The sequence below is a fragment of the Lethenteron reissneri genome, chromosome 26 (genome assembly GCF_015708825.2).
Source record: "Lethenteron reissneri isolate LAM-NWPU_2019-01 chromosome 26, ASM1570882v1, whole genome shotgun sequence".
Taxonomy (NCBI): domain Eukaryota; kingdom Metazoa; phylum Chordata; class Hyperoartia; order Petromyzontiformes; family Petromyzontidae; genus Lethenteron; species Lethenteron reissneri.
Genome location: NC_083804.1, coordinates 15,426,621 through 15,438,363, shown reverse-complemented (window position 1 = coordinate 15,438,363; position 11,743 = coordinate 15,426,621). Strand labels below are relative to the sequence as shown.

At 48.6% G+C, this 11,743-nt stretch overlaps 1 protein-coding gene across 1 annotated transcript; it reads left to right on the top strand.

Annotated features, from left to right (window-relative positions):
* Window positions 1–4,313: 4,313 nt before the first annotated feature.
* LOC133348011 (importin subunit alpha-1-like) lies at window positions 4,314–10,735 on the top strand. Its single transcript, XM_061560819.1, is given in 12 exon segments — window positions 4,314–4,337; window positions 4,754–4,871; window positions 6,208–6,348; window positions 6,791–6,876; window positions 7,054–7,322; window positions 7,594–7,688; window positions 7,909–8,172; window positions 8,512–8,547; window positions 8,549–8,746; window positions 9,221–9,403; window positions 9,738–9,884; window positions 10,199–10,735. Coding segments are annotated over 11 exon segments (1,584 nt in total). The 5' UTR covers window positions 4,314–4,337; window positions 4,754–4,802; the 3' UTR covers window positions 10,295–10,735.
* The last annotated feature ends 1,008 nt before the right edge of the window (window positions 10,736–11,743 follow it).

Here is an 11,743-nt window from a genome sequence, read left to right as displayed (position 1 = left end):
TGTATGGGGTAAGGGTAAAAGGTAGGGTAAAGGTAGGCTCGTTGCTTTTTACCTCTTACCTGCTAATGGGTAAAAGGTAGAGTAGAGTGATTGTATTGTGGTAAGGTAAAAAGGTAGGGTAAAGGTAGGCTCGTTTTTACCTTACCGAGGCCTAATGCCAAGTATGGAATTTTAGTTTTCTGTTCCCTACCCCAGTCTGTGCGCAGAGCCTCCACTCGCTACTTCTTGCATCGTCGCGATAATTATAGCCGCTGTGGGCAGGACCGGATTATCCTAGTAGCAAAAGTAGCTACACATGTAGCTACAGGCCCCGCACTTTCAAGGGCCCCGCGCTAAATGCTTTGAAGCTATCAATTCCGGTTCAGTGATTCAGCACTCGCTCTATTACTATAGTACTATACCGCCTTCAACTTTTACGAACGACCAGGTATTTAAGGTTAGCGATTTGTCGTATTATCTGGCTGGAAAACAAATTAAAAATTAACTGGTAAAAACAAGGTTTTCACTATAAATCCTTTATATGCGTGGCGGCTAGAGTCCTCTGGCTTGAGATGGCTGCCACCTATGGGTCAGATGATTGCCTGCCACCATTAAGCAATTGGTAATTAAATATAATTTATTTTTTTCCTAAAAAGTGGAACATTTTGGAAAAAAATTTTAACGGAATAAATTGTGACACACAACGAGTCTGTGTGCAAAATGTCAGCTCGATTGGATCACGGGAAGTGTGTTAAAAAACGAACGAAAGATTTGCACGGTCCTAAGCAAGCAAGCAAGTGAACTTAATATAAAGGATGTAACAAGTAAACCCGTAAAAACAAAGTTTTTCACTATAAATCCTTAATATGCGTGGCGGCTAGAGTCCTCTCGTCCTCTGGCTTGAGATGGCTGCCACCTATGGGTCAGATGATTGCTTGCCACCATTAAGCAATTGGTAATTAAATATAATTTATTTTTTTCCTAAAAAGTGGAACATTTTGGAAAAAAATTTTCACGGAATAAATTGTGACGCACAACGAGTCTGTGTGCAAAATGTCAGCTCGATTGGATCACGGGAAGTGGGTTAAAAAACGACCGAAAGATTTGCACGGTCGTAAGCGCGCAAGCAAGCAAGTGAACTTAATATAAAGGATTTAAAAATAAATTACTTTACTATGCAAGTAAAAAATTTGCGTAGTGGGGTCCTCCGTCCTCTTCGAGTGAACGTGTCTCTACAATAAAGAAACCGTCTTAAGACAACTATGTCAAGTCGTTACAATAATGATAATATAATGAGACCAATCGCACGCACTTTTGTTTGTGGGCACATACGTGGCTCTGCGGATGAAACTCATTGTAATCATTAACGGCGACGCAGAGCGGGAAAGAAAATGTTTCCAAGGGCTTCAAGGTCACAGCGTTACGCGGCTTCCAACCGCCAATACGTGCAAGAGGATTGCACGGAGAATTGAAGCGAAATGGGCCACGCAACGTCATTTTAAGTGAACGCGAGCGGCTATCGCTTCGATATAGTGGAACTGGCAGTGGACGGCAATAAGGGTGGAAATATAATTGTTAAACACACTAACTCTCCCTTTTATAAATACGGGTGTCAAACCCCCTCCCCCACTCTCCCTGTATACACCCGAGTGTTAAAAACCTGTGTCGTGTACTAATTCACAGACACGAGAAGGAGGTACTCTCTTTTATGCCGGCCTTCACAGCCTTAGGGGATAACTATATCCCAGATCGGGACAGCCAACATGCTGCCAAACCCACAACTTGAAGAGGGCGAAGATCACGACGATGACCGCACGACGAGTTACACTCCAGATCGCAGCAGCCCCGACTGTGATTCGGAGCTCGCCTTTTATCCTCGCCCGCGTGGCCAGGCTCCGCCCTCAGCTCCTCACCTCCTCTGGATCCCCCAGAGGGCTCCGTGCCTTGCCCACAGGTCCAACTGGTAGAACGGGCTGCTGCCCCTAATTCCATTGTCTACCAATCTCCCAGCGGCACGCACTCCAGTGACTTATTCAATATCACGACACCTTATAAACCCCACTCTCACTGTATAAACCCCACTCTCACTGTATAAACTCACTCTTTCTGTATAAACCCCACTCTCACTGTATAAACCCCACTCTCACTGTATAAACCCCACTCTCACCGTATAAACCCCACTCTCACCGTATAAACCCCACTCTCACTGTATAAACCCCACTCTCACTGTATAAACCCCACACTCACTATATAAACCCCACTCTCACTGTATAAACCCCACTCACTGTATAAACCCCACACTCACTATATAAACCCCACTCTCTCTGTATAAACCCCACTCTCACTGTATAAACTCCACTCTCACTGTATAAACCCCACTCTCACTGTATAAACCCCACACTCACTATATAAACCCCACTCTCTCTGTATAAACCCCACTCTCACTGTATAAACCCCACTCTCACTGTATAAACCCCACTCTCACTGTATAAACCCCACTCTCACTGTATAAACCCCACTCTCACTGTATAAACCCCACTCTCACTGTATAAACCCCACTCTCACCGTATAAACCCCACTCTCATTGTATAAACCCCACTCTCTCTGTATAAACCCCACTCTCTCTGTATAAACCCCACTCTCACCGTATAAACCCCACTCTCACCGTATAAACCCCACTCTCTCTGTATAAACCCCACTCTCACTGTATAAACCCCACTCTCACTGTATAAACCCCACTCTCACTATATAAACCCCACTCTCACCGTATAAACCCCACTCTCACTGTATAAACCCCACTCTCACTGTATAAACCCCACTCTCACTGTATAAACCCCACTCTCACTGTATAAACCCCACTCTCACTGTATAAACTCCACTCTCACTGTATAAACCCCACTCTCACCGTATAAACCCCACTCTCACTGTATACACCCCACTGTATAAACCCCACTCTCACTGTATAAACCCCACTCTCACTGTATAAACCCCACTCTCACTGTATAAACTCCCCACTCTCACTGTATAAACCCCACTCTCACTGTATAAACCCCACTCTCTCTGTATAAACCCCACTCTCTCTGTATAAACCCCACTCTCACTGTATAAACCCCACTCTCTCTATATAAACCCCACTATATAAACCCCACTCTCACTGTATAAATCCCACTGTATAAGCCCCACTGTATAAACCCCACTCTCACTGTATAAACCCCACTCTCACTGTATAAACCCCACTCTCACTGTATAAACCCCACTCGCACTGTATAAACCCCACTCTCACTGTATAAACCCCACTCTCTCTGTATAAACCCCACTCTCACTGTATAAACCCCACTCTCTGTATAAACCCCACTCTCACTGTATAAACCCCACTCTCACTGTATAAACCCCACTCTCACTGTATAAACCCCACTCTCACTGTATAAACCCCACTCTCACTGTATAAACCCCACTCTCACTGTATAAACCCCACTCTCACTGTATAAACCCCACTCTCACTGTATAAACCCCACTCTCACTGTATAAACCCCACTCTATATAAACCCCACTCTCACTGTATAAATCCCACTGTATAAGCCCCACTGTATAAACCCCACTCTCACTATATAAACCCCACTCGCTCTATATAAACCCCACTCGATCTATATAAACCCCACTATATAAACCCCACTGTATAACCCCCACTGTATCGACCCTACTATATAAACCCCACTATATAAACCCCACTGTATAAACCCCACTGTATAAACCCCACTGTATAAACCCCACTCTCCCCGTGTAAACCCCACTATATAAACCCCACTGTATAAACCCCACTGTATAGCCCCCACTCTCCCCGTGTAAACCCCACTCTCCCTATATAAACCCCACTGTATAAACACCACTGTATAGACCCACTGTATAAACCCCACTATATAAACCCCACTGTATAAACCCCACTATATAAACCCCACTGTATAAACCCCACTGTATAGACCCACTATATAAACCCCACTATATAAACCCCACTATATAAACCCCACTGTATAAACCCCACTGTATAAACCCCACTGTATAAACCCCACTGTATAAACCCCACTGTATAAACGCTGTCGCCAGCTGCAGGGGAGGACGGGGTCGGTTGGCCTTTTAAAATTTAAAAGTCACGTGCGGAGGCGGCGACGAGCTCAAGTCTCGCGAGAAGTGGTCGCGTTTTGCGGCGCGAGACCAGACCACCCCCTCGGCGGAGCGGTTTTTTTTTAAATCCACCAATCGGTGAGCGCGCCGTGTCCTCGCAGCCAATGGGCACGCGCCTCGCCGGCCCTATATAAAGAGGCTGGCGACCATACTTGACGCATTCTCCGCAGAGAGTTGAGGTGAGTGGTCGATGTGGCGGTTCGCGTTGCCGTGGCGCAGGGGTTTCGAAGGGGTTTCGAAGGGGTTCCCGTCTACTGAAATCGTTGGCGGGGGAGGGAGGGGGTTAAAAGGATCTATGAACCGGTGATTCTACGATGAGCTGAGCCCAGTCCGGGAAGCGATCGGCTCGGCTCGGCTAAACCCGTGGCGCCCTCTGCTGTGCTCTATCGCCCACCGAGCCCGCGTGGCTCGCACCGGGCCCCGCCGCTCGCGTCTCTGCGCGGCGTGTTATAGAGGCGGATTTTAAAGGGCGAGTCGGAGGATACAATCGCGTTGTTTCAGGCTTGAGGCGGGAGAACGCGGGCAATCGTGCGGCTCGGGACAAGTTCTTCGTCTCGAGCGAACTAACCCAAGCGCGGCTCCCGTCCGTTTGCAGTGTCCGCTTCCCGCTAACGCCGCCATCTCCGTCGACCGCCACCGCCACCATGGCTTCCAGCAACGAGAACTCGTCCCAGCGCATCGGGCAGTTCAAGAACAAAGGACGCGACGCCGCGGTGAGTGAGGCGTGGGTGGTGGATGCCGTGCCCAGCGAGCCGAGTGCCGGGGGGCTGCGAACGAGGGGGCAGGACGGCAACCCCGGCGAGATGCCGCCCCCCGGGGTATCGCGCACTCGGCACGGAGAGAACGAGAGAGACGCTTTGGTCGTAGGGGAGTGACCTTAGCGCGGCATTGTCTCGTGTCCCATCAATTCGCACGTGTTGGAGAGGTCGGCCACAGTCGCACGAAGTGAACACTGTCGCAGTGAGCGCGGCCAGACCACCCAGACCCACCCCCACATGCACATGTCTTGTTGGTCTTGTTGGCCTGGTTATACAACCGGCTTGGGCACGGAATACTGACGAGACGGTATAGGGGGAGGGGGGGTGAATTCGACCTCGCGAAAAGTGTTGGAATCAACAAATGCACACGTGTCCTTTTGCGGGTGGGATTTCGATTTAATCGCGATGTTATTTGCGTGATTTTTCTTTGGTGATGAGAAGCGGTTACGTCATCAGGGCGGCTTAAAATGCCGGTTTGGGATGTTAAAGCCACCACCCGCGATGACATCGACGCCATCGCATCCTCGTCGCGATCTCTCCATCTCGCATCCCCCACGTGTCCATTACACGCCCTCACCACCTCCCATGTCTCCCATCGCATGTTTGGCCGCGTACGGTGCAAAATAATTCAACGTACGTGCAACGTCTCGGTGTCGCATCTCGTCATCACAAATTCTCATCCCCCAGTCGTTTTTCCTCCGTCAATTACTAGTTCCTTGAACGTCGGTCATGATCAATGGAAGCGTGACCCATCGTGTGTGGTCCCCGCAATAGAACGGGTCCCATCCCTCCATCTCGCACGATCACGATGGCACACCGTCGCTACCGTGCACACCGCAATTTCCAAGCGGCAAAACGCCACCTCGGCCTATGGGCCCCCCTCAGAGCCTTATCCAATAGCCAACTCTTAACTAATGCTGCATTTCCCGGTACATAGTAGGTATTTTCCTTGCTGGTTATCTTGTTTTTAGTAATCCAGATCTTTGTGTGTTCCGAAACTTTATTTTTGGGTTCCGTTGATGAATATCAAGGGATACAGTTTTTCTTTCCGTGTAGGGTTTATTAGTTAATATTGGAGTTCGTACGTACTACTAATTTATCGGCACGAATTTGTGGGGGAAGCAATCTCAACGTCTTGCCCTGCCGGTAAATACCGTGTGCTCTTCGTGCGTCACACGTAGGTTTCTGTGCGTTGTGGGCAGCTGCTGGCGTCTCGCTGCTACCCCCTGTGGTTTTTTCCCTCCCCACACTTAACCTTGGCGTGCTTTTCGTTTTGTGGGGCGGCGAGCAGGCTCTGCGGCAGCATCGCAAGGACCTGTGCCTGGAGCTGCGCAAGGCACGCAAGGACGACCAGATCCTGAAGCGGCGCAATGTGGCCGCGATGGATGACGAACCGACGTCTCCACTGCAGGAGAAGCAGCAGAACGGACAGGTGGGGGGCAACATTCCTGCATCGCCGCCTCCGACGTTTTGACCCTGGATGAGAGTCGTAGCGGGGGGGGGGCACAGAAATTATTGGTCATCCCCACCCACGCCCCCCCCCAATGAGTCTGGATTGTCACGATTCGAGATTGCAATTCAAAGGAAATTGTATCGTTTCTCGTTTTGCCTCATTGTAGGCTCGTTTGTGTGATTAGCCCTAATACAACAGCATATTTTATCTACAAGTGATCGATTCGCATGCACAATTTTAATCCACGTGTCTGGAGTGTATATTGATCGATGCATTCCGTGATTATTGTCCAATGTAGCTGCCAACAAGTTTCAAAGAATGCTTTATTAAACGGTGAACTTCTTTCGCAGCATATGTAGCCAGCTGCTAATCGGAGGGGTGCTTTCTTGTTGGTGTGTGCTGTGGCATTTGTCGACAGAAGGTGCAACAGATGTCCCTGGAAGAGATTGTCCGTGGCGTGAGCAGCAATGAGAGTGATGTGCAGTTGCAGTCGACGCAGGGAGCACGGTGAGGCCCTGCTTGTATTTTCTTAAATGGCCTAGAGCTGGGTCATTGAGACTCCAGTTCTCATTCAGGTGCAATTCATCATATCGCACTGCGCATGTCCTCTCGGTTACTTGTGCAGCCCGTCGACACACACCCACTCCCCCGACTGAGCCACGTGCGCGCATGTGCTCTCCACAGGAAACTGCTCTCTCGCGAGCGGCACCCACCACTGAACGAGATAATCAGCGCCGGGCTGATCCCACGGTTCGTGCAGTTCCTGGGGCACGAGGACTGCAGCCAGATCCAGTTTGAGGCGGCATGGGCGCTGACGAACATTGCGTCGGGCACAAGCGAGCAGACCAAGGCCGTGGTGGACGGCGGTGCCGTGCCTGCTTTCGTGGCGCTGCTGTCGTCGCCGCACGCGCACATCAGCGAGCAGGCTGTGTGGGCGCTGGGAAACATTGCCGGTACGTGTGTGTGTGTACGCGCATACAAGCTGTGCGAGTGCCATTACTATCGGCATCAGCAAGGGTTAGTGGTGATGGGTATGGGGTTGTGGCTGCAGGAGACGGGAGCGGTGATTGGCTGTTGTGCTGTCCCCCAGCTGTTGGAAGTCGAGTGGCCAGGCTCGCCTGTACGCATGCGTTGGTTGTGTCCTTTGTGTTTGTGCTGGCGGTATTGAGATTTGGCCTCTCGAACATTAAATTAACTTTTTCTCTTTTCGGTGTCAACCTGCAGGTGATGGACCTGTCTTGCGTGACCTTGTTATCAAGTATGGAGCTGTAGAGCCCCTGTTGGCCCTCATGGCCATGCCAGACCTGTCCATGCTGTCCGTGAGTTTCACTTCCCCAACGCTTTCCCGACACTGCACACATCTTGGGCTTCTGATTGTCATGAGCTCTCTCACACTATAATTGATAGTCAACTTGTGTTAATTGTTAAAGTGGATGAAACCAGTTACTGATGTATATGCTTTCGCGATAAATATTATGAAGTTGTAATGAATGTGCAGCTATTGGGCTTAACTTTGTCATTCGGTTTCCCCGTGCACAGGTGAGCTACCTGCGCAACCTGACGTGGACGATCTCGAACCTGTGCCGCAACAAGAAGCCCCCTCCCCCTGAGGAGGCTGTGCTGATGCTGCTGCCGGCGCTGGTGCGGCTGCTGCACCACGAGGATAGGGAGGTGCAGACGGATGCCACGTGGGCGCTCTCCTACCTGAGCGATGGCCCCAACGATCGCATCGAAATGGTGGTGGCGGCCGGTGTGGTGCCGCGCCTTGCACAGCTGCTCGCCTCGCCAGAGCTCACCGTGCTGGTGGGTGATCATAACCGCATGCACCGCGTCACCACGTCACTTGCAACACTCGTGGACACTCCCGTTACTCGCTGCTTGCAATGAATACAATAATTGCTCGTACAACCAGTCGACACTTATCATTAACACTGCCGTTGATCTGAATAGACAAATAGATTCATAGTTGATTATATTTTTTATATATCAGGACACAATCCCTTAAGTTTTATTTTAATAAAAGTGGAGTGATTTTCAAGTTGGAGAACAAAGATGTCTGCTTGGTAGCTTCTGCTCGGTATCATGTTTTTTTTCCTTTTTAGGAGCAACGTCACCACTCATGTGTTTGTACTTTCTCCTCAGACTCCAGCGCTCCGAACAGTGGGGAACATCGTGACAGGGCACAGACCAGCAGACGCAGGCGGTGATCAACACCGGTGTTCTTCCAGTGTTCCAGAATCTGCTGCGTCATCAGCGCAGTAATGTGCAGAAGGAGGCTGCTTGGGCACTGTCGAACATCACGGCTGGGCACGCCGATCAGATCAACGCAGTCATCACTGCTGGCCTCATCCCCCCACTGGTCGAAGTCCTGCACAAGGTGGGGGGGATACGTGCGTGGGGAGGGTCCAATTCCCACTTGAGCGTCGTCTGTTTGGAGGCCATTTCAGTTTTAGGGTTCACCTAATGGTTTGACTTGTACTGAGCTCTGTGTCATCCAGATTGTAGATTTAAATTTGACTTTTTTTAGTATATGTGCACTCATTTTCAGGATCGGCTTAAAGTCCTTTTTACCATAATGGTGATTTGTATGTTTTCTGTCAAAATACTATAACTTGAAGTCGCCAAAACACAAGTGACTTGTATATATACTAACAAAAAGTTATTCAATGACATTTGCATCTGATTATAGCCATTGAGAAATTGTATAATGACCACGCATCCACACGTACGACTGCCGTGTAACGAACGTGACATTCTAGGATTTTACCCAGAAGATTGACTGTCGATACGGTTTAAGCCGCAGTGCTAGAGTGGAGGCTAACCAATGTCTTCTTATTCCTCTCGTACCCAGGGAGAATTCAAAGCCCAGCGCGAAGCGGTATGGGCGGTGACGAACCTGACGTCGGGCGGCACTGTGGACCATATCGTGTACGTGGTCCAAGTGGGGGCCATGGAGCCCTTGCTGTCTCTGCTTGAAGTCAAGGACAGCAGCACGGTGCTCATCATCCTGGACGCCATCACCAACATCTTCCAGGTTTGACTTTTCTTCCTCAAAACTGTTATCTGGCTTGGTTTGTAAGACCATGAAATGGTGAATTTTTACCGGTGTTGCAAAAAGTTTTTTATAATTTAGTAGGGACCCCTAATTTGTCAGTCCCAATTAAAAAGTACCTGCAGGGGTGCATAGAATGGTATATAGGATAAACCTGCAGCACTTTGCAAGCACACTTGATTGCGTCATGTATTATAAAGCTTAACGTGTGGCTGTTTCCAATATGCATTCTGAATGATTGCTTGCTGTCGGCTGGCATATTTTGGATTGCCTTGCAAAGTGATGTCCCGGTGTACGTGGTGCGGTTTGTGCACAGGCTGGTGACAAGGTTGGCCAGACGGACAAGCTGTGCATGATGGTGGAGGAGCTTGGGGGACTGGATAAGATTGAGCACCTTCAGTCGCACGAGAACGAGGCGGTGTACAAGGCTGCCCTGAACATCATCGACAAGTACTTTTCTGAGGTGCGTCCTGGCAAAGCGCTGCTGCTGGCCGCATTTGCGCTGTATTGAAGTTCATCTTCTTGGTTCTTTCGGTAAAGTCTTTACCGAAAGAACCAAGAAGATGAATCCCTGCCGTCACGAAAGCTTTAAATCGACATGAATTGAAGTTGTGGCTGATTTTTGGAAGATTACGAGATGGTTTTGGCCCATAATTTTTTTCATTTTCACATCAATTTGTAAGACCGTGTCGATGTTTTACTACTAAAAAAGCAAATTACAAGTGAAGTTCTCGCTTAACGTTTTAGTGCTGTGTTTTGGGTGCTTTTTGTTGGCAGGAAGACAGCGAGGCGGAGAACTTGGTGCCCGAGGCTGGGGAGCAGGGGTACAACTTCCAGGTGGCAGACGAGCAGCACGGCAACTTTGCCTTCTGAGCCGCCCTCCCTCCCAGTGCACCTCCACCCACCATTCCTCACGCTCCCCCCCCCCCCCCCCCCCCAAATTGGGAGTGGGGCGAGAGATTCCGCGCTTCGGGCATAATGAACTGCCGCAGCGAATTTTAAAACAAGATGCTGGAAATTAACGACTGCTGTGTCATTTCACCCTCGTCTCTGTGTTTTTTATGTGTTTCTTCTTTCAACTCTCTGGGCCTCCTTGGGCGATCCAGTGTAATACTAGACCGCTTGGGCACACGCACACTAGGCTCCTGAGGTTGCTGCTGTGTCATTGTGTTGGCTGTGCTCGTTTTGACTACCACTGCCGTTGTAGCAGCTCTCACATCCACTTTTAATGTGAATATGTACTGCAGTCTACTTGAATTTGGCTTAAAACTTTCTTTTGTACACAGTATTTCTTTAAATAAAAATGTGTGAATATGCAAGTGTGAAATATTTTATCTGTATGGTGAGGTGCATAGACTGTTTAATTTTCTGTTGGTGAAAGGTAATTCATGAACACATCAATTGATTTTGACAACGTTGAAGTGCTGTGTGAAACTAGTTACTACTGGCAAAGACTAATTAGAGAATCGATTGAAATTGAGAGAAACAGAAATAACTTTAATCGCTCAGACAGCTACAGGCTTAGTGCGGCCTGGAAGCGTATTATTAAATAAGATACATTACAATTCCTTAAGGGAAACAAACACTAGCTGATTACTAATGTAGCATAATCACAATAAAACACATTCCAAATGATTACTAATCTACAACTCACATCGTAACAATAGCCTGATTACTAATCTAGTATATAATTACAATAACTCCCCCCTCAAATCTATGCACCTGATGAGTTAATGACGTCACCCTGCTGCTGCTCTATATAAGAACGGGAGACACAGCAGAGCCTCACCATTCTGGTGAATTGCCCGATGATGCTGGATGCAATTACCAGCGAAACGTCGTACTCAAATTGTAAATGTTGTGGTTTCGCGCTTCAACACACCTGGTGGGCTAAAGCAGTGAAACTAATTTGTCTTTTTGTCAACGTGACACTTTTTTACTGATTGGCTGTGTTGGGTGGTGGAGGGTTACGACACATTTATAAATAACGCGATCTAAACCCAAAAACGTTGATTATGAACACACCTATGTTGGAGAAGGCTTAACACGTATGTTTTTGCAACCAATATTCATCAAGGTTTTTGGGTTGGAATACGTAAATGTGTTAAACCCACCACCACCTGAAAGGATTTGCTTTCCAACACACCGGTGTTGGAAAGCCAATCCACAACATTTGCAATCTTGCGTACGACTGTTTTACCAGTAATTACAACTACCGTCATCAGGCGGCAGCCATATTTGTGGTGAAATCCTGTTTCATTCTTTGGAGGGATAATTGTTGCCCTGAGCCATTTGGGTGGGAAGGCCAGAGGATTTGGGGGG